Source organism: Olea europaea, chromosome 9 (genome assembly GCF_002742605.1).
Source record: "Olea europaea var. sylvestris chromosome 9, O_europaea_v1, whole genome shotgun sequence".
Lineage (NCBI taxonomy): Eukaryota > Viridiplantae > Streptophyta > Magnoliopsida > Lamiales > Oleaceae > Olea > Olea europaea.
The window spans coordinates 6,946,343-6,967,570 of NC_036245.1; the positions used below are offsets into that span (position 1 = coordinate 6,946,343).

At 33.0% G+C, this 21,228-nt stretch overlaps 1 protein-coding gene across 1 annotated transcript in view; it reads right to left on the reverse strand.

Moving 5' to 3' along the window:
* The window catches only part of LOC111399530 (DNA-directed RNA polymerase I subunit 1-like), a 19,853-nt gene extending 9,428 nt beyond the window's left edge, over window positions 1-10,425 (reverse strand). The window contains exons 1-14 of the mRNA XM_023026897.1: window positions 10,261-10,425; window positions 9,952-10,121; window positions 9,690-9,849; window positions 9,238-9,588; window positions 7,000-7,269; window positions 6,731-6,913; window positions 6,218-6,380; window positions 4,334-4,524; window positions 2,773-3,036; window positions 1,939-2,027; window positions 1,695-1,842; window positions 1,332-1,553; window positions 895-1,197; window positions 662-800 (exon numbers count right to left, since the gene is read on the reverse strand). Of these exons, the coding sequence (XP_022882665.1) occupies window positions 662-800; window positions 895-1,197; window positions 1,332-1,553; window positions 1,695-1,842; window positions 1,939-2,027; window positions 2,773-3,036; window positions 4,334-4,524; window positions 6,218-6,380; window positions 6,731-6,913; window positions 7,000-7,269; window positions 9,238-9,588; window positions 9,690-9,849; window positions 9,952-10,121; window positions 10,261-10,278 (2,671 nt within the window). The 5' untranslated portion in view covers window positions 10,279-10,425. The remainder of the gene's footprint in view (window positions 1-661; window positions 801-894; window positions 1,198-1,331; window positions 1,554-1,694; window positions 1,843-1,938; window positions 2,028-2,772; window positions 3,037-4,333; window positions 4,525-6,217; window positions 6,381-6,730; window positions 6,914-6,999; window positions 7,270-9,237; window positions 9,589-9,689; window positions 9,850-9,951; window positions 10,122-10,260) is intronic.
* Window positions 10,426-21,228: the final 10,803 nt, after the last annotated feature.

Consider the following 21,228-nt stretch of genomic DNA (forward strand, 5'->3'; position numbering starts at 1 on the left):
GGGTGACTGACCATCGAGAGAGATGATTTTAATGTGCCCTTGTTTGGGCTCCATTTTAATGGAAATTTGGAGGAAAATGAGTTTTGGAATAGTGATTTTTTTTTAAGAATGTGTGGTTAAAAAATTAGGAAAAGTTTTCGATTTACATGTAATATTATTTTTTGGGAGAATGTGCGGTTGAAAATGAGTTTTTGAAAAAATGGGGGCCAAACATAGGCTGTGTTGATTGCATTTGGATGTGGCCTAGTGTTGAATGGGTCATACCCCAGCATAGGGGCAATAGGATAATCTAGTGATAACAGAATTAATGATTTTGGTCTGAGGCCAAAGCATTCATTATTCTGTATCTATTACAGGAAGATATCCTCATATAAGAAAAGTTAGCAATAATTTTTGACAAGAGAGGTCAACCTTAAGACACATTTAAGCATCAGCCCTCTATCAGAACATCAGAAAATGTTGAGCAGTCAGTTGAATAGGTATATACAACAAGAGAGCGATAAGATATGGCTAGCAGTTAAACTAACAAAAAACATTAAAGAAAGGCAGAGCTATCCATACCAGGTAAAAACACAAATAGAAAGACTTCATCATTGACAAAAACTCCCAACATAGCAAAGAAACTAATATTTCAAGTTCAGGGTAGTTTTAAATATCATACCTATTTGGCCACGTTTGAAATTAACAAAGTCACAGTGAACCTCTTCACCAACATCATCACCTTCAAGTTTTTCCTTCCTTTCCATATCATAATTTGGTAATATTATAAGGTCATCTACCCCACATGTAAACCCATGAATCTGAGGCATTTAAAAAACCAGCATAAGGTCTGAGCAATCAGATTTTAAAACAAGTAAATTTCAAAACTGAAACTATAAAGACAAGAAAAATCACCTGCAAAAAGATTGTGAATAGACGACTCAAAGCAGAAAGAAAAATGCCTGCACAGTTGGACCCATAGAGCTCCTGTACTGTGTGTACCAAACCAAATTTTCCAAACTGAGCCTTGTCAATCACACCACGCACAAGTTCATTTTTCCAAATTAACAACTTATGTTCAGCATTCTGATCTCTGTCTTCTTCCTCTTCATTTTTGTAGGTACTATCAGAAAAATAATCCTTTGGAAGTTTCCCCTGATTTTTAACAGTACATGGTGCACAACCTTGTGTTATATGGTTCAATAGCGCTGTGATGACCTAGAAAGAAAGGAACAAAAATTGTGTATCAATTTTAGATTCTCAAAACTACTGTCGAATTTTGTGATCCATGCATACAAATCTAACTTTGTTAGGCATATTAAGAATTATGTCAGCTTCTTAAAAATCTTAACCTGTTTCCCTGTCCAAAGAGGTCCTGGTTTCCACACTGCAGGCAAGACAGACAGCATCACCACGCCTTCAGATTCTACTAAAGTAACCTTTGAGGAATTACTGCCTGGATGTGAACCAGGTATCATTGCAAACACACCAGACCCATAAAGAAGCTGGTTGAACTCATCACGAGTTAGAAATGTGTCCTTCATTGTAAGAAGCACAGCACTTACAATATGATCCTGGAGTGTTATTGTTAGAAATACATAGTGGTAAATAGACCGGGTGGCAACATCAGAAAAAATATAAAACACAAGAAATTTCATAAGCAAATTTCTCGAGAAAAAATTTATGGGAACTTGATAATTGATGAGTACTGAAACCTGAATCAAGCCTCTGACTGTGTCACCCCTTGTCGGAACAATGTACTGTTCATTAGCATTTACAATGTTGTAAGCTTCAGCCCGAGAAATTTCATCTTGAGGGAAATGGACATTAATTTCATCACCATCGAAATCAGCATTATAGGAGCTGAAGCCAATTTCAAATAGAAAGAAAATTATCAATCTTGCCAAGTCAAGTACAATAAAAGAAAACAGAGACAAAAAAATCAGCAAATAAACCAACCTGCAATTTGCATAATGCATGCGAAGTGTTTTCTCTCCCTTTAATACACGAACAACATGCGCCATTATACTTGGCTTGTGAAGTGTAGGCTGACATTAAAAATAAAGCAAGCTAAAGAGTCCTCTCAAACTGTATAATTACTTCATTGAACTAAAAAAATGAGTATGCTTACAAATAAGCAACCTAGAAAGTACAGCACAGACCTTAAAGAATAGAATGAAAAACATCATACAAGAAGAAACTCCCACGTGTAATTGAAGAGAGTACCAAAAGATATGTACGAGTGTTCATCTATAAATAAAAGCTCAAGACCACAGAGTTCAAGTATTTCAATTTCATGGAAACAGGATCAAAGTACTTCCGATTCATTCTTTTGCCATACAAATAGGAGCCTCCTTCAAATGATATAATTGCATGGACTACCAGTACATTTATTCATATATTAGAGACAAAACTAAAACTAACCGAACTGAGAGAAAGACATGGACTGTAGGAATGAGAGAAAGTGAGTGTTAATTATTATAATTGAAGGCCAAATATCAAACTTACAAGAGTTAAAAGCCTCTCCTAAAATATCATGCCTAGTCAATGGAGGGCCACTCAGTTGGAGGAAATTGAATAATTTGTAAATAGGGATTGATTTATCCATTTGGGTAAAGGAAAATCAGAGGTGAGTAGATCTCCAACATTACATCGTGAATGTGTCTGCTAGCAGACGGAGAGAAACATGTCTCAATTTCTTGGTGCCTTGGTGGAAAGTGCAGGATTTTACAAACATTATCACACTTAAAGCAATGTATAAATTGTTGATTGATGTGGAACAATTCCCAATACCTGCCGATTAACGAGCACAATATCCCCATCCTGCAAGTGGCGATACACAATCTTGCCCTCGAATTCATGCTCATTATTCTTCCCTGATTGTGTAACTACCCCTCTTGAGGAAGGTAATTTTCTAGATATGGCTGTTCGCATCTTTTTGTTTGATGGCAATTTCACAGTAGAAACTTTATCGACATATGTTGTAGCTCCAGGGTGGGTATCTGGCCCATTAATGATGGCATTCCTCAATTTGATGCTGTTCCAAGGAGTTACCCTCTGCAAAATATTATGCAAGAAAGTTAGGAAAAAAGTGATAATAAATTAATTTGTTTCTGAACAAAGCAATTTGAACAAAAATGATATCCGATGTTTCTAAGCAATAAATTATCCAAATAGCATCCCCCGACAAGGATAGTTCCTTTAATCTTTCTATGAAATCCTTGTGGTGTTTTTGGGTTCCATGAGACCAGGACGGTGGCAAAGATATGCCCAAAAAATCATGTAAACATTATAACATTACCTAAAAGTAACTAAAGTATTAAAGAATAATTATAAGGCTCAAAATTTTCTCCTAGCTGCAAAAAGAAAGAAATATAAAATTGCGATAGACAATAATATAAAACTTAAGTGGTTGAGACACCGACCAAATTTAACATAAAGATGCATGTTGCACAAATTAAAAGTAGCATGATTGCAATTTCAGTTTAGACAGAACAGCCTAATCTCTTTTACTTTTCCCTCACTCGTGATTACTTCCACAGGGATACCTAGCAAGGACCAATTTGCTCACATTTCAGTCATTTGACGGCCCCTGATGTGCAATAGGGAATCAATTGGTAACTGACATCATATACAGATTCACTCACGCAACTTTTGACCTCTGTGAAACTAAACTTAGTAGTTTGGAGTTTCCACTAAGAGGAAAACAACAGAGATACCCACGGGCAACCATAACGCCATAAGTTTTAATTGAAAGCTCTTGAAGAAAGTGTCCTGAAATCAGAACTTGTTTCCACTAGAGAAGTCTTGTCATGCATCTAAAGATTTAAGAATACTGTCTTATACAAATACGAAGCCACATATTTTAGGTTTGAAATTGTTGAAATAATGGGCTTATTGTATAGGATACTTTTAAGTAACTTACATATGATTACAACATTATTCCCATGCTAATGCTTCGTGCCATACAAGGTTTTCCAAGAATGAGGGGGCAGGCTACAGTTTCAACAAGCCTTTTTTTTAATTCCCATTTCCCCTACTGTTCTTCCTTTTTCTAGGAGATGACCAACCAACCCGCTTCTCTCTGGTGATTGCAATCTGTGAGCCCCAGATTTCTAACATTTATGACACATCTACACACTGGACAGACATCTCAAAAGCATATAACATTAAATGACCAACCAGCACATAAAAAAGGGGGATAATTCCATTGTCATGCAAAACCATAGTGCAAACTAAAAATGAGGTTCTAGTCCTATGCATCTGTTTAGATGAAGGGTGAGGAGATTTTTACACAAGGCATGAATTATTAAAGGATACTAAAAAAGTGCAAAAAGATATCATAAATCCATACCTCAGGATAGGTTAACCTCAACGCAAAGTACGGAGGAACTCCAATCTCATTGACTGCCAGATAAGGATCTGGAGATATAACTGATCGGCAAGCAAAATTAACCCTTTTTCCCATCATTTTTTGACGAAAAATACCCTCTTTCTTTTCCAGCAACTGACAAATTCCAGAAGTGATATCTTTTTTACCCGGACCTGCCATTATGTTGTAGAGAAAGAAGCCTTAAAAGCTGCACAAAATGATTAATTTGCACAAGTGAAAAGAACAGAACCAAAAGTAATCATTCAGTTGTCAAACAAGAAAATTGGAGTTGCATGTGAAGTGGGCAGAGGACTTGAACCAATTAAGTATTCTCAATCCATAGAGGAAAGGTGGCACTGCTGGTATAATAATATTCTCAAAATAAACTTTAGTCACTGATCTCTGCTGTTGTTTCTCAAATGAATACTTAACATACAGCTATACACCAATTTTTGGGAAAGCAAACCCATTCCAAGGCTCGCGACCACAAAAAGACTAAACAAGTGGAAGAGAAGTCTGATACTAGCAGCAAGGCAAATTGTGTTACCAATGGTATTTTGTCTTTGGCTTGAAGTACATTGCAAGTGAATAATTCTTTTACATAAGAGTCACTGTTGCACCAAAATAAGATAAAACCCTAAAATCACAGAACTTTATGATTGAACTAGAGGCAGGGCAGGGTTAAAGACTAGATTATGGTTTATGGAGTAGATATGATAGGATTGACCTGTGTGTATCACACGTAAGAGAACATAAGCACAGAAGCATATGAGAGCAGACACCCTCACTCACATTGCCCTGAAAAATAGACTGAGGAGCCCTTAAATCAAAAAAGAATACAAGCACTCCGAACAAAAAAATTCGCCAACAAATGCAATTAATAACTATATGCATTTCAATCATGAACTGAAATTTCAATCCACAAAAAAAAAATGCAGTATACATCTCCATCTTTCATGCCTTCTCTATATTGCTAGATTTTCCAAAATGCACATGAATTCATTTGACGTTTCTGGAACAATTAATTCAACCTAAAATATCCCAAAATCTTCCAAACTGCCAAAATTAGCTACCTCCTGCACCAGAACTGTTACACGTGATAGACTAGAATATCCTTTTAGTCGCAATAGGAATAAGGACGTCGAACTCACGATAGAGGTTCATATAGATGACTCAAACAAATTGGTGAAAAGAAGATCCATGTGGCTCTAAAGTTCATTAAGCCCTTGTTTGAGCCCCATTTTTTCATCAAAATATATTCTTCAACTGTGATTTGATACTATTTTAACCACACATTTTTCAATAAAATAATATTACACGCAAACCCAAAACATTTTCTTATTTTTTAACCACACATTCTCCATCACAACACAATTTCAAAATGCATTTTTCTAGAAAATGGGCTCAAACAACCCCTAAAAATAAGGCTTTAAGTTGTCATAAAAAATTTTTGCTAACCATCATACATAAAGAAGAGTTAGAAAATCAATTTTATTAATATTTCACCAACTTCCTCATTCAATTGTCATATTTTAAGATCCAGAAAGAGGAAGCGATATGTGAAAAAATTAAACAAATTGTATTTTTATGGAATTCAAACAAAATAGAATATACTCACATAGCCCGAACTCCAAGATGCATTCACTTTCCCGTACAAGGATATACATTATGTTATTGTTTAATAATTGCCTTCCAAATAGCTACTTATCCTTTGTATTGAGCCAAATGGATATTTCAATTAAGAGTTAAGTCTTCACACTTTTATACGAGTAGGAAAGTTGTACATAATAAAAGATAAATCTGTTAACTTGGTCATAGAAAAATGTAAATAACCACAAAAAATGAAGACCAGAAAAGTAAAACTACCAGTGGCAGTTTTGCTATCATATAATACGTTTATAGATTGTTGAAGATCCATCCAGCGACTAATGATCTTTGAGCGCTCAGCACTATTAACATGAGCATTTCCTAAAGTTATATTGGACTGCAGCACTTTCCCCAATAAAAGAGTATGAGGATGCTCCATTACCTGAAGAACACAGCACATTGTTAGTAATGTCAAACACGGAGCATAAATGGGCAGAACAATCAACATTACAGTACGCCTATAATAAACAGAATGTGGATGTAAATAACCTGGATTTTCCCAGTTCCACCACCCCAAATGGAAATACCATTTAAAAGTTAATTCTTCCCCCCTATAGGGTTCTGAGATTCATGAGACTACTAAAAATGAAAGAAAGTTATAGCGTCTGTGGTACAAACGTTTCCTCTTAAAAAAGAATATCTCGTACGTTACGATTCAACAATAACGAGAAAAAAGCAGCACTGATGCAATTTCATTAAAACACAGGATCATAAGATATTTTCAGGACTTACAGAATCGCCACCTTTGGCTGGAGGTCGGAATTTGATTGGGGGTACAAGAACACTCTCTAGGAAATACATAGAGTGGCCAATTACTTTGCCATATTCATCATGTTGTTGTTGCTGCTGAATATCGCAAATATATGAGCAGATAGGAGATTCATTCTCCCACAAGCGCTTCACAATATCTCTAACCTGCCAATTAAGAGAAATAAAGACTTTGGTTAAAAAAAATAATAATAATAAAGCAAATGTTCGAAATTGATAATGAAGTCAGCCACCTCTGATGGTAAGAGTGGACCAAAAAAAGAACGCTTTTCTAATTCCTGACTGAAGTTTCTTGCTTGATGCATGGGTTTCTTGGACAGTTCGGTGCTATCAGAGGCAGCAGATGAATTGGCTTCAGCAGTCTCAAAATCATCCTTCCATGAACCATCACTAGCATTTACCACCTCCGAGGAAGACTTATCCTCAACTCTTCCAGTCCTTGACACACCCAACTTGCCGTGTCGAGCAGCATTTGACCGAGTCTGGTTCCCAGATAGTCCACTCTGCAGAAAAAATGTAAATGGAAATCAAGGAAACATTGGAACTTCAAGAAAATATTACATTGTGGAAAACTACAGCAGTTGCATTTTGTTAGAGATCTGATGCATAATTAAAAGTCAATGGTTACAAAGAATTATCAGGACATTAAAATCATTAATCCCACAATTACTACAGAATTCTTAGTAGTTTATTTGTAAGAGATATTGATGCTTGCTGATAAAATACTTTGAACAAACTGCATAAGCAGCAAATGCAAAATAACAGCATTATACAGGTGAAACTCTTAAGGAAGGAAATGAGACAACCATGATAATATGCTATTTTCTACCCGTCTCGGATACACCATAATAGAAAGTTCCGGTGAAGGCAGTGACAGAAGCTTATTATTTATAGTTCTGTAGGAGGATAAAGTCAGTTGTGCTGAGGTTCCATGAATGAAACCTAAACATCTTCACCAGCAATCCAAAGTGATAATGCAGTCAATGAGGACTCCAAAAAAGAGAAAATATAAAGTACAGTCATCCCATTGATATTGCTTCCTTCTCAACTGTGGAAGTAAAGGGGTAGATTAGTATACCGATTTAATAAATACTTTTTTAACCGTAAAAGTTTAAGCGATTCAAGCTGTTAGTAGTCGTATATAGTTTAATATTCATCAAGTGATTGAGAATTAATTAACAAAACTGACTGCAATATCATTCCTTCGGAAAAAATCATTTCAACTTTGAAGTGCATGATAGTAGGGAAGAAGGGGCCTGTTGACTTACTGAGGTTACTTTATTTGGCCATTTGGTTCTTGGAGAGGAAGGACAAAATGAGAGAGACAGTACAGGTCCCAGGGAAATTGTACCATTTCGTCTCCATCGTACTTAGTACATGAAAGGAAATTGGGAAAAAAGAGTTTTGGGAGAAAGAGGGGGAACATTAATTACATATCCCTCTACCTTTACTTCTTTGCCCTCTTTTAACACCAGAGTGTTATTTACACTTCTAATTCCATTCCTCTTCAACTTTTCGTGACAGCCAAACATAAAAATAAATCATTTAAATAAGTCCAAGGATATATTTCATGAAGTACAGTCATCCCATTGATATTGCTTCCTTCTCAACTGTGGAAGTAAAGGGGTAGATTAGTATACCGATTTAATAAATACTTTTTTAACCGTAAAAGTTTAAGCGATTCAAGCTGTTAGTAGTCGTATATAGTTTAATATTCATCAAGTGATTGAGAATTAATTAACAAAACTGACTGCAATATCATTCCTTCGGAAAAAATCATTTCAACTTTGAAGTGCATGATAGTAGGGAAGAAGGGGCCTGTTGACTTACTGAGGTTACTTTATTTGGCCATTTGGTTCTTGGAGAGGAAGGACAAAATGGGAGAGACAGTACAGGTCCCAGGGAAATTGTACCATTTCGTCTCCATCGTACTTAGTACATGAAAGGAAATTGGGAAAAAAGAGTTTTGGGAGAAAGAGGGGGAACATTAATTACATATCCCTCTACCTTTACTTCTTTGCCCTCTTTTAACACCAGAGTGTTATTTACACTTCTAATTCCATTCCTCTTCAACTTTTCGTGACAGCCAAACATAAAAATAAATCATTTAAATAAGTCCAAGGATATATTTCATGTCTAGGATTTGAGTGTTTGTTTATTTCCAAGTTTATTTTATCCTTAAGAGACTCAGTATGTTGATAAGATCACCATGCAAAGAGTTCCAATTATAACTCAATGAAGCATCATTGGCTTCATATTTCATTACAGAACCTCACCGTAAAGCCATAAGAAGGGGGACCATTTCAGATACTTCTATCAAGTAAGAAAGAAAACGGACATGTAACATCAATTATTAAAATTGAAGTACATCACAATTTGACAGCTATCAAAACTGAAAAACATATAGGTCAACTTAGTCATCTAGCCAATATAAAACAACGTTATTCTCCTTTCAATCAGAAGAGGTGTACCATATGAAACCATCCAAAAATTGGTTTGTTAATCTTTGGATTTTCGCAATCACAATTCTTGCACTTCTTTTCTTTCTTCTTGAGAAATTCATTCAGAACATACATAGCTTCAGTAAACTGACAAGAATCCCAGTATCCTTGCTTATTATGCTCAGAGTGGTTTTGTTGATCAGGGTGTAGTTCGGTGTCAGATATATGACTTCCTTCACTATCCTCAGGAACGACTAGATAATTCGATAAGACCCCATCCAACTTCTTCTTCTCTTTCATCTTCTGATGTAAATTCAACCTTTTAGCCCCAATAATGTCACCCTCTGATATCTGTTCTAATTGAGTAACACAATTCTCGACCTAGATCAAAAAAAAATATTCCCAGTAAAAGGAATGAAGTCAAAAGGTAGAAAAATAAAAGCAGACAATGAACTCAAAATGGCATCTTTACACTGACTTACCTCTCCTCTACTCGATCGAAAATGAAAACAGTGGAAACAGGTTTTCTTTAAGATATTATGCAACATATTAAATAACAACGGATTATAGACTGTTGAAACAAGATCAACATGTCCACAATGACCAGGACAGTGATATGACCGCTGCCCACATGTTTTACATCTGCCCAATTAGAGACAACAACGTGTCATTCAAACATCCCAATCCAGAGTTTGATAGTATTTAGAACAATTTTCAACCAGTATTCAGATATCATATACTTACGCAAAGTTCTCATCCAGGGGACCCATAGCTGGATCATAAAGCCCCCCAGGGATTGGTTTCTCCAGAGTGTCGAGCAAATTGGGGTTTGTTATCTTCACAACACTGTGGCTCCTGACCTCTTCGTCTGTCATGAAACCAAATTTCACAGCCCCCACGGCTTCAGTCGCGCCCTAAATGAGCAATTAACCCCCAATATCGTTAAACAACAGCAAAACCATAGCCACACATAGAGTAGTAATTTTTTTGCAATAATGGACCGTAATTACACGCGTGTATGTAAGTTTATAAGTACAGAAAGATAAAGAATACCTCGTTTGATTGAGCCATCTCCGAATCTCGATCGTTATAGATATAGAGAAGAGTGAAGCGATAAGCTGGTATACGAACAGAATGAGGACGACGAAGAAAGAGCTACGGGGGAAAGAAACGTTAACGATACCAGGGTTTGAGGCCAGGGTTTGTCTTAAAAGGCTTAAACCCTTGCTGAAATAGTTCGAGGGAGAGAGTCCGTGGGGAATTTAAAATTAGGGAGATTTTCACTAGGGGTCCCCAACCATTACTACAGGTAGCATTGAGGTCCCCATATAATATTGTTTGGCGATTAGCTACCCGAACTATCAATTTTGGTGCAAATTTATTTGTCATCTCGATTTTGGATCATCATCATATGTCAGAATATAGTGGCATTTAAATGATAGATATGCAGAAGTAAGGAACTCATGTAATTATATTTATCATTCAATATCATTTAGGGGGTGTTTGATACCAATTTTTTCTAAAATATATATTTTTCTCTATTTTCTTTTTCAACCACATATTTTTCATTAAAATAATATTACACGCAAATTAAAATTTTTTCCTTCTTTTTCAATCATACATTCGCCACAAATACATTCTTTTTGCCACATTATAATATTTTTCATTAAAATAATATTACACGCAAATCAAAAAAATCCTTCTTTTTCAACCACAAATTCTCCACAAATACATTCTTTTTGCCACATTATAAGTCCCTGGTTAAGCTCCATTTTTTGAAAAAAATATATTTTTAAATAATGTTTTGACATCATTTCAACTACACATTCTTCAATAAAATAATATTATAGGCAAATTTAAAACTTTTCATTATTTTTGAACCTTAAATTTTACATCAATACACTATTCCAAAATTCATTTTTATAAAAAGAATAGGACTCAGACAAGGGCTAAATGCCGTTACCATCATTATTTCAAATTATAATGGGTGGAATAATATTTTTTTGGAAAATAAGTGGTCGAGAAATAAGGAAAAGTTTTCGATTTACGTATATTATTTTATAAAAGATTGTGTGATTAAAAATATGAGAGAAAAAAATGAAATTTAATTTAATGAGAGCCAAACGAAGTCTACAATGGCAATGGAACTAATCTATGGTGCAAGGCAGTCCAATTGGACTAAAATCATCTAAATTTCCATTAAAAAGTAGCATGGCAATGACGCGACACTGTAAGGTTGCTCTTATCAATCCCTGTATATATTTATTTTTCAAAAGACATTTAAAAGAAAGGGCAATTAGATTGACACCACAAATTTTGATTGTTGCGTTACATTTTAATTGAAATAAAGGTTTATATATCTATTAACATACTTATATTTTGAACTTTTTGTCGTGTTCTTGAATTTAATTTTCAATTAATTAGTGCATATTGTCATCAAAACCAAAAGTATCTAAAATTACAAATAGATCTAGGAGCAAGCCTGGAGTTTTTCAAGTCGCGAACTGATCCCCTAGTTGATGCATATTCTCGCGAGCTGGGCATAAATTCGACATGAGCTGATCACATAACAAAATTGGATCGTGTCGGGTCCTTACCTGAATCAGCATATTCATTTTGACACACTATTAACAACAATTTATGTCTAAATATTATGTCATCTGCCTCAAAATGATGGATAAATATTTTGTCAATTTTTTGTATTTGTTGTCTTTTTTGCTTTTTTATATATATGAGGGGCAAATAAGTTTTTGTGCCATCAATGGGTATTTGGACAAAAATCGTCATCAATAATAAGATGTACTAATTAATGAAAATAAAGGGAAAAAGTGGGACTAAAAAATGTGATGACATAAGTGTGATATTGAGCAATGATTGGAGACTTTCATTGCAATAATGTATAATGCACAAAAGATCACTACTATATAAAAAAGGGAATGGGAAGGCATTGTAGTTAGAATAGTAAATTCTTCCATTTTATTAGACTGTAGCAATTTTTTTTCATCGTGTGAGCACAAAGAGGTCGTTTTGTCTTCAATTATTTTCATGATTTTGACATTTTTGCTTTTCCTTAATTCACGCAAAGCCCTCTTTACTTTTTCTTCATTTTCATACACGCTACAACCTCTTTACTTCTCCATTTCTTCACACAAATCACCCATCATTTCTTCTTCACTCTAAAGTTCACTAGGTTCTTTCTTCTTTTTTCTCCATTTTGGGATTGATTTTCAACGGGTAAGTTAATTTCCTTTTTCCCTTGTAATTCTTTTTTTGTAGTATTTTTATTTTTTTGAATTGACGTTTTTAAAAAATGTATACTATTTGAATCTATTTATTGTTTTCAGTTAGTTGGTTTAAAATTATGGTTTGAACGTGTTATTTAGTTGTCCGTGATTTTGTGTTACTTTTTTTGAAAATCTCCAGGATTTACACTTATTGTCTATGTTCTTAAATTCACTTTTCAAACACGTTATTTTTGTTCGTGACATCGAGATATAGTCTTCTAAGGTTCGAAAATTCTTTTTGGTCGTGTTAATGCTTATTTTTTTGTCTTCCAAGTGCATTTTATAAATTGGAACATACATGGAACTCATTGTCTTTGTATTTATTTTCTACAGCTAAAATTTTTCATTTGGTCTCGTCGTGTTTTCTGTCTTTGAAAAGTGCATTTTTTCGACTACTATTACACATTCAAGTTCAAGATTTATCTTCTTTTTTTTCTTTTTTTTTTTTAGATTGAAGAAAGTTGAGAGAGTTCAGAGAGACGGAAGTGAAAAATCTTGAATACTTTATCCAAAGGTAAGTAAAATTTAAATTCAACTAGAAATTTGAATATTCATTATGACAAAATTTTATGCATTTTCCACTTCTCTTTTTTCTTTTCTCTTTTGTATTTTCAGTCTTTTCCATGACATTCATTTGCCAAAATGTTTATTAGAAATTCAAACATTGCAATGTATTCTTTTATCAAACAATGAGTGTAAATTCTTAATCAGTGTACTTTTACTTGCTGTGTTGAAGTGCAATTTGGGGAAAATCTGCGTATTTTGGTGTGCTTGGTTCGTTGAGGAAAATGTCAGCAAAGCAGAAAACTTAAATTTGAAATATTTGAAGTCCTAACTAGAAAGACATTTTTTTCAGCTGTACTAACTTAAAAGTAAGTTTTTTGGTGGTTTCCTTGGTTAGATGGAATAATGTTTTCAAAACTCTTCATTGACCGAAAGATGATGAAAAAGTTAATTTTTCCGGAGTTCTTTTCGTTCTTTGTTGAATTTACTTGAAATCTCTCTTTTCTTATTTTTACGCAAATATTTTTATGACTCTTAATAGAACTAATAGTGTTACTTTTGTTAGCCTGATTACAATTTGCAGGGAGGCGTAGAAGATGTTTGATTAAGGAGTTTTCTGTAATTCGTGGCAGCAATAGCATATAAGTTTTTCCTACAATGATTTTGAGGGGGAGAATCTACTTTCATGTGGTTTTTATTTTGTTATTTAATTTTAGCTTGGATGTTGTCTCATACAGGAACTGTTAATTGAGGTTTTAGATTATATTTTTGATGGATTGGTTCAAGTTTGAAATTTTGAACTTCAGCTCTTAGTCGTGTTTTGATTGAAATTTATGGATGTTCTACAACTCAATTTCATTTAAGGGAACGCATTATATACGTGTTGGTTTCATTTAAAAGTATTGATGTTGGTACTTTTCTTCTTTATCTTTTTGGATGTGCGATGAATGCATATTAAATTTAAATATAAACACGTGATGGTTATTGAGCAGATATCTATAACAAATATTTTGATGCAACGTTACATGTATTGGCGTAATAAAAGTGCAATAATTTCTTCTTGGAAGAAGATAAAAGTTATGTTTCATTTAAGAAATGGGGTAGTACTTTTTAATTATAAAGAATTGAAAGTCATTGAAATTTGGATGGAGAATATAGGTAAATAAGTAAATGGAATTAAATTTAGAAATAGCAAAATAGATTAACGATGAAGATTTAGGAAAACATTTCAATGCATACGAATATGACTAAAAGTTAAAAGTCTCATAGAGGTGTCAAAATTCCATCGGTTCTAAAGTGTTTAGTTGCATTTTATCTCATTGTACATAATATATATATTTTGCCTTTTATTATGCCTTTTTAATTTTCATTTCCTTTTTTTATCCATTTTTACCTGCATTTACAGTACAAAACGATATCCTTTCCCTACGTTGAATGGCAAAACGATATGGATTTATTCCATTAATATGATAAAAGATTGAATATATCTTATATATAGTTATAGAAAAATATTAATTATCTAATTAATAGTAATTAAATTTTAATCAATGTACGTTATATTCACTCATTACATTAATGTTTAAAATGAATTATTTTTTTAAAAATGAAAAAAATAAAGATAATTACTAAATTCAAGAGCCCTAATATTAAGGATTATCCTTCTCAACTCCACATTTAAATGGTATTCCATCCTGCAAAAATTCAAATTTTAGAATATTGAACAAGAGATAATTGAATAAAGTATAATCTCAAAAAATTAAGAGAACCAAATTGTAACTATCATTTCACATCAATCCTAGAGCCTGTTTGAGATAGATTTTTTACTCAAAAAAATTAATTTTTTGACCGTTATTTCATTATTCCAACCGTAATTTTTGACTTTTTCTCTCACATGTGGACCCTACTTTTTTTCTAACGATCAAAAAATTAATTCTCAAAATCCCTCCCAAATGGGGCCCTAATAAAAAAACTAAATGATTTAATAAATTAAAGAACAAAAAATGAATTGAAAAAACAAAAAAAGTTGGTTTTTTAATTAAACTGAAATTATTAAAATTAAAAATAAATATTCTTTAATTAAAATTGAAAAAAATTAAGTTTAATCATAAAACAAAAAGAATTAAAAAGAATTTTAAATCAAACAAAATTATTTATAATATAAAGAAAAAAGAAATTTTAAAACAATTTTCAAAAAAATATAATAAAAACAAAAAAAATTAAACAAAAGAAAGTTACGAAAATTAAATAAAGAATATGTAAATATTATTTAATTAAAATTAAAAAAATTAAGTTTTATTATAAAGAGAAAAGAATTAAAAAGAATTTTAAATCGAACAAAATTATTTATAATATCAACAAAACAAATTTAAAAATAAATAAATAAATGAGGAAAAAAATAAAAAAGAAATCTCCGTGCAGCACCGAGTTTGATCTCTGTGCATCCTACGATAATGCAATGAACCAAACGATCAGACTTTATAAAACACTTCGAATCTTCAACGAGTTTTCAAAAATCTACAAGTTTGATGCTAATAAAAATATAATAAATACAAAACTCATGCAATGCACGTAACGACGACTAATATATTATTATAATTAAAGTGATTGGGGAGCGGGGGAATAGAAAGGGATTGTTTTTCTTCTTAAATTGTCAACACCATGCCGAAATCCTTCAAAGATCCCACCCTGTGCTATTCTTTTATATAGAATTGCAGACCTATGGTTGACTTCACGTTTTGATTATAATAAACAAATTGTTGTTTTTCTTCTTAAATTGTCAACACCATGCCGAAATCCTTCAGGGATCCCACCCTGTGCTATTCATTCTTATAGAATTGTTGACCTATGGTTAGTGATGGCAATGGGTCGAACCGAGTCAGCTCGGCCCTTTACCCACGAGCTCGTAAGCTCACGAGCCACGAGCTCGCAGGCCAAGCCGAGCTCACGAGTGGCTCTTGAACTCATGATTTTTTTAATTTTTTTTGATAAATTTGCACATTTTGCATTTTTTTTTAAATTAATATTTTTTGACGAGCTCGTGGGCTCGTTTGGCTCGTGGGATTGAGCCACCACCCACGAGCCAAATTTTGATGAGCTGAGCGGCTCGCTCAGCTCGTGGGATTGAGCCGCCACCCACGAGTCGGGTTTTGATGAGCCGAGCCAACGAGCCGCTCGGCCCATTTGACATCCCTACCTATGGTTGACTTCACATTTTGATTATAACAAACAAATTGCTTATATCACTAAAAATCGCATTTGAGTGATTATAAAAATTGTGGCAAGCTTGATCAACTGAAGATGAAATGGTTACCATTGGAATACTCGCAAAAAATAAGCAATGCAAGATGAGATAAAAGCCGAGCATAAACGACAAATCATTCAAGACAAACACCCTATCAAGTCCGACAATAAAGCCATTAGACTTAGATATCTTGAATTCAAGTGTAAAGGTAAAACGATTTAAAAATTGGCAATATCATTTAAAGTTCAAGATGAATTTTTATGTATAAGGGAAAATGACATTTCAAATATTTTCACCTGCAAAATTATTTTTCAAAGGTATGAACTTTATTGCATATTTGGAAAGTATCAAAAACATTGAAAAATAAGTTTTAAAATTATTCTTCAATAGGTCATATTTTTCCTAACAATAAAAGACATTTTTTCAAAAATTTTGGCGTACCGAATGTGTCCGGTATATCCGGTGTACATTCGATAGGACTGGTTTATCCAACAGCCTAAATAGTGACCGTTCTGATTTCTGACAAAAAATGGCCAGTTGACCGTCCAATAGCAGTTGTTTGGTAAGACAAAAATTTGACCATTCTACTGCTATAAATACCAGATAATATGTATTCAATAAAAAAAAAACTTCTAATAGCATTAAAGTGGGATAGTATTAATCTTATCTATTTAAATTTCACTCATTGTCTATCTCTATCAACTAGGGATGGCAATTTCAATCGTCAAAATCGAAAACCGCGGTTAACCGAACCGAATGGGGCGAAAAAAATCAAACCGATGGTGCAATGGGGCGGATATGATTTTTATTTTAATGAATCGGTTCGTGGCGGTACGGGTATGGTATTTACGCCATCAAACCGAAACCGAACCGATTACTCGCTCAAAAAAAAAAAAACAATTGAATTGATTATTGGGTTTTACACTACTTTTTTTTCTAGCCCAAAACAAAATCCCCCCCCCCCTCTCCCCCCATTACATTACATGACTCAGCCGGCTAACCCACTTACCATTAGCCCATAATAATAGCATTAGTATGACGGTATATAAATGCAAACTCTACTCTCCACAAACCACAAACTCAGGCACGGATCCTTTTATTGTTATTTTTTTTATATTGTGTAAAAAATTCTACTTCTTCATCATACACTAGAGCTTGTACAACGTTTAACGAGAAGAAAGCTGATGAATATGTACTTTTTTTTATTTAAATCTTAGTTAAGACCATTTTGGAATAGGTAGTATCATTGTATTCTCTACTTACATTTCTTATTTACTATATACAAATCAACTTTGAGTGTTGATCTATGCTAGTAAGACTTGTGGAGAAGAATGAATCAAGTAACTTCGATGCACAACAATTAAGAATGAAGGAAAAATTTAGTATTATTATATTTATAATATTGTTTATTAAATTTGTATTTTACAATTGCAAATTGAGATAATGTTCGCATTTTCGTTTGGAATATTGTTTAATAATGTTTGCATTTTCGTTTGGAATATTGTGTTTTTGTTTTCATTTACTTTTTTAATAAAATGTTTTATATCAATTTGACGGATGAACCTATAAAAAATAATTTATTTTCGTGGTTATTAATCGAATCGAACCGAGATACAAACCGAACCGAACCGATAAATGTGGTTATGATGCGGTTATGGTATGGTCAAAAAATTGGTGGTGCGATTATGGTTTTGACCGAACAGACCCATAATTGAACCGTTGCCAACCTTACTATCAATCTATTTATAGGCATGTTTGAGCCACTTTTTTTCAAAAAAATACATTCTTAAACAGTGATTTGACATCATTTCAACCACATATTTTTTAATAAAATAATATTACACACAAATTCAAAAAATTTCTTTATTTTTTAACCAGATATTTTCCATCAATACACTATTCAAAAATGTATTCTAAAGAAAATAATGTGGCTCAAAGCCTCAAACAATGGCTATATTAGAAAAACTTTTGATTAATTTAACTTTTAAAAAATTATTTCACTCATCAAAGTTTTTCTCACCTAACTCTAGAGCTTCATTCATTGCCATTTCATAAAGAGTTAGCCTACTTCTCTTATCAGACTCAACTTTGAATACAACATCTACTCTAAGAGAAAATTCAATCTGTAAACTTGAAGGTCGTGTTGAGGTCCTGTAAAACTCAACATTTCAAAATGATCAGTGCTCCTTGTTTGTAAATCACCGAAAACTTTGTAAGGGTTGTATTGCACATAAGTCAATCACATTTAATGGAAAAAGGCCTTGCTCGTAACGAAAAGCTTGGTAACGGAGGATGTAGATCGTTGGATGGGATCAAACCTCCTATTAAATCGTTTGTATTCTCTATCCTTTTACTTATTATTTTTATATTACGTTCTTTACATTCGTCTACTTAGCTTCATATTTGTACAAATTTGCTTAATTATTACATTCGCTAGCATAATTATTGTAAACTTAAAATTAATGTGAAAAAAGTTTTAAAAACCAATTCACCCCTCTTAGTCAATCTTAGGCTTTCAAGAATTTTATTTTATTTTATGTTTTACAATTTAAAACCCTATTTTAACATATATATAAGATATTATTGGCAACTAGCTATGCCATAAAGTCTAGTATCGTCCAACTTCATGTGCGAGGATGCTCGTGATAAGTAAATTTCACCATCCAAATTTAGTCCCTATTTGGTCTAGCATATTTGCTTTACTAATCATGCATTTTATTAGATTAACAACTTTTTAACCACATATTTTATGGACATGTGATTAAAAATGAAGTTTGACCGACTTATAATATCAAAACACCGGACCAATCAATGGCTTGATAGAATTCAAGTCATGGCTTCTATATATTTATGCAAGACAGTGGTTGGAAATTCCTGAAATTGAGTTCCTATTTGATATACTTTATTTTTCAAAACATTTTTTTTTTCTGTATACTCATTTTCAATCATATATTCATACAATAAAATATTTTGCACGTAAATTCAAATCTTTTTCATATTTTTTAACTAGACATTCTCCAAAAATTTACTACTTAAAGCTTTATTTCTGCAATTAATGACCATCAAATAGGGCTTGATTCTCTCCCACCGTTATGGTTCTTATGCATTACTATTTTTTATGTGTACATGTTTATATATTATAGCACCCAAAACTTGATGAGAGCATTTGAACCAAATTTGAAAATTACATTCCTCCAAACTGTTGGCTAATAGACGACTCAACTGGATTTGAGATCATGGTGAGCTTGCATTTGGGAAAAGAGGATTTTGGTTACGTTGATGGTGAATGCAATGAAGACAATGGTATACAAGAAAGTCGAGAATAAAAGGTTGCATTGCCTTTTCTTTTTTCTCAAATAATCGTATTTGAATATGAATCTAATCTAATTATGGGAAATTAGGGAAGGGAAGAGATTGCGATGACCGTTGTAGGTGGTGAAGACTTGGGTGAAGGAGAATATGACACTTTTTCTTGTCTTGGTTACATTTACGTTGTAATTTTTACTTCTTTTTTGTTGCACCAAATTATATTAAAAGTCATATCCTTTGTTTATTATCGCACCAATAACTTTTTTTTTCAAAAATAAAAATAAAAATAAAGAATCTTATCATTAATTCCACATTAGTTATTAGAACGTTTCGTCTATGATAACGATTTCCATTCAAAAAATTCCTTTCAAGGATAGAATGACGGTTATATTGATACCATTTTTTTCACTGCGTTAAATATATTTGGACTTTGGGCGGGTTAGTTTAGGTATTTCAATATCTCAAAACTACCATCACATTCGTGTATATTGTCAATAAAACAATTCAGGATTTACGGGATTTAGGTTTGGACATTAGGCGGATCGATTATGGTATTTCATTATTCAAAATTCTCCATTATTTCAAGACCCTGTTTGTTATGGATTAACAAGTTTTAATTCGAGTCAAAGTCAATAATAAATTTTAATCACATATCTTATGGGTTCCGCAACTTCATATGCACATGTTCTAGTTTTTCCTTAATTAGTTGGCCTAGACTTCAACTACTAATTAAGCAGAATGGGGCAAGGCTAATAGTTGGGCAGCATTTCCTTGACAAGGAGCAAACAGAAGGGAAAAGATGAGCGAAACCATTTGACGAAGTTGGCAAGGACGAATCGAAAAGAAAGCTCCAATAAATCCTTCCTTTCTCATCCACTCTAAGGGGCCAACCACTTCTGTTTAATACAAAACCACGCTTTTTTTCCCTCAAAAACAAAGCCGTCAGGTACTCCACCACACATTTCATCAATTTTTAACAAATCTATTAAAAATCTGATTTTAATCTCTATCAAATAGTTACAATTGGATCGCGTAATTACTATAATTCGAACCATCGGTGCTTGTTAGGTTTTATCCATAATATTTTAGTACTAATATAACCCCCCTAAAGAAATCAAAATGAAAACTCAAATAGAATTATTGAAAATCCACTATTTTGTCATTGATTAGCTTGGAATTTATGATTGGAGAGTAACTTTGCTGGATGGTGCTACATGTACATACACATTTGTACTAAAAGTTTTACAGACTCTCACAATAGAATGGTAGGGACCACATGATCGAATTTTTTAATGCAAGGGGTATCCACATGCATATGAGAGTATATAAACCATTTTGTCAACCAAATTTTATACAAATAGTTTTATCCAACTTTGCTTATATGATTGTCATGATGTGTTCTAGATCCCATAAATTTCGGCGCACAACATTGAATAGATGCCTCACTTGACTCATAAGGACAGTGTGATTAGACATATTAATCGTGAGGGTAATTAGGTGTCCCTAGTGTCAACAACTCCTAGAATCATCTCTTGTATTTGGTGATGGACAGCTCGTCTCTATATTTTATTTCCATGTTTATTATAAGGAATTTATCTGGAGGCTTTGTTATAATTTCTATTGATTTGTATTTTGTTTTCATCTTATTGTGCATTTTAGTTCATTGTTGTTAATTAAATGTCA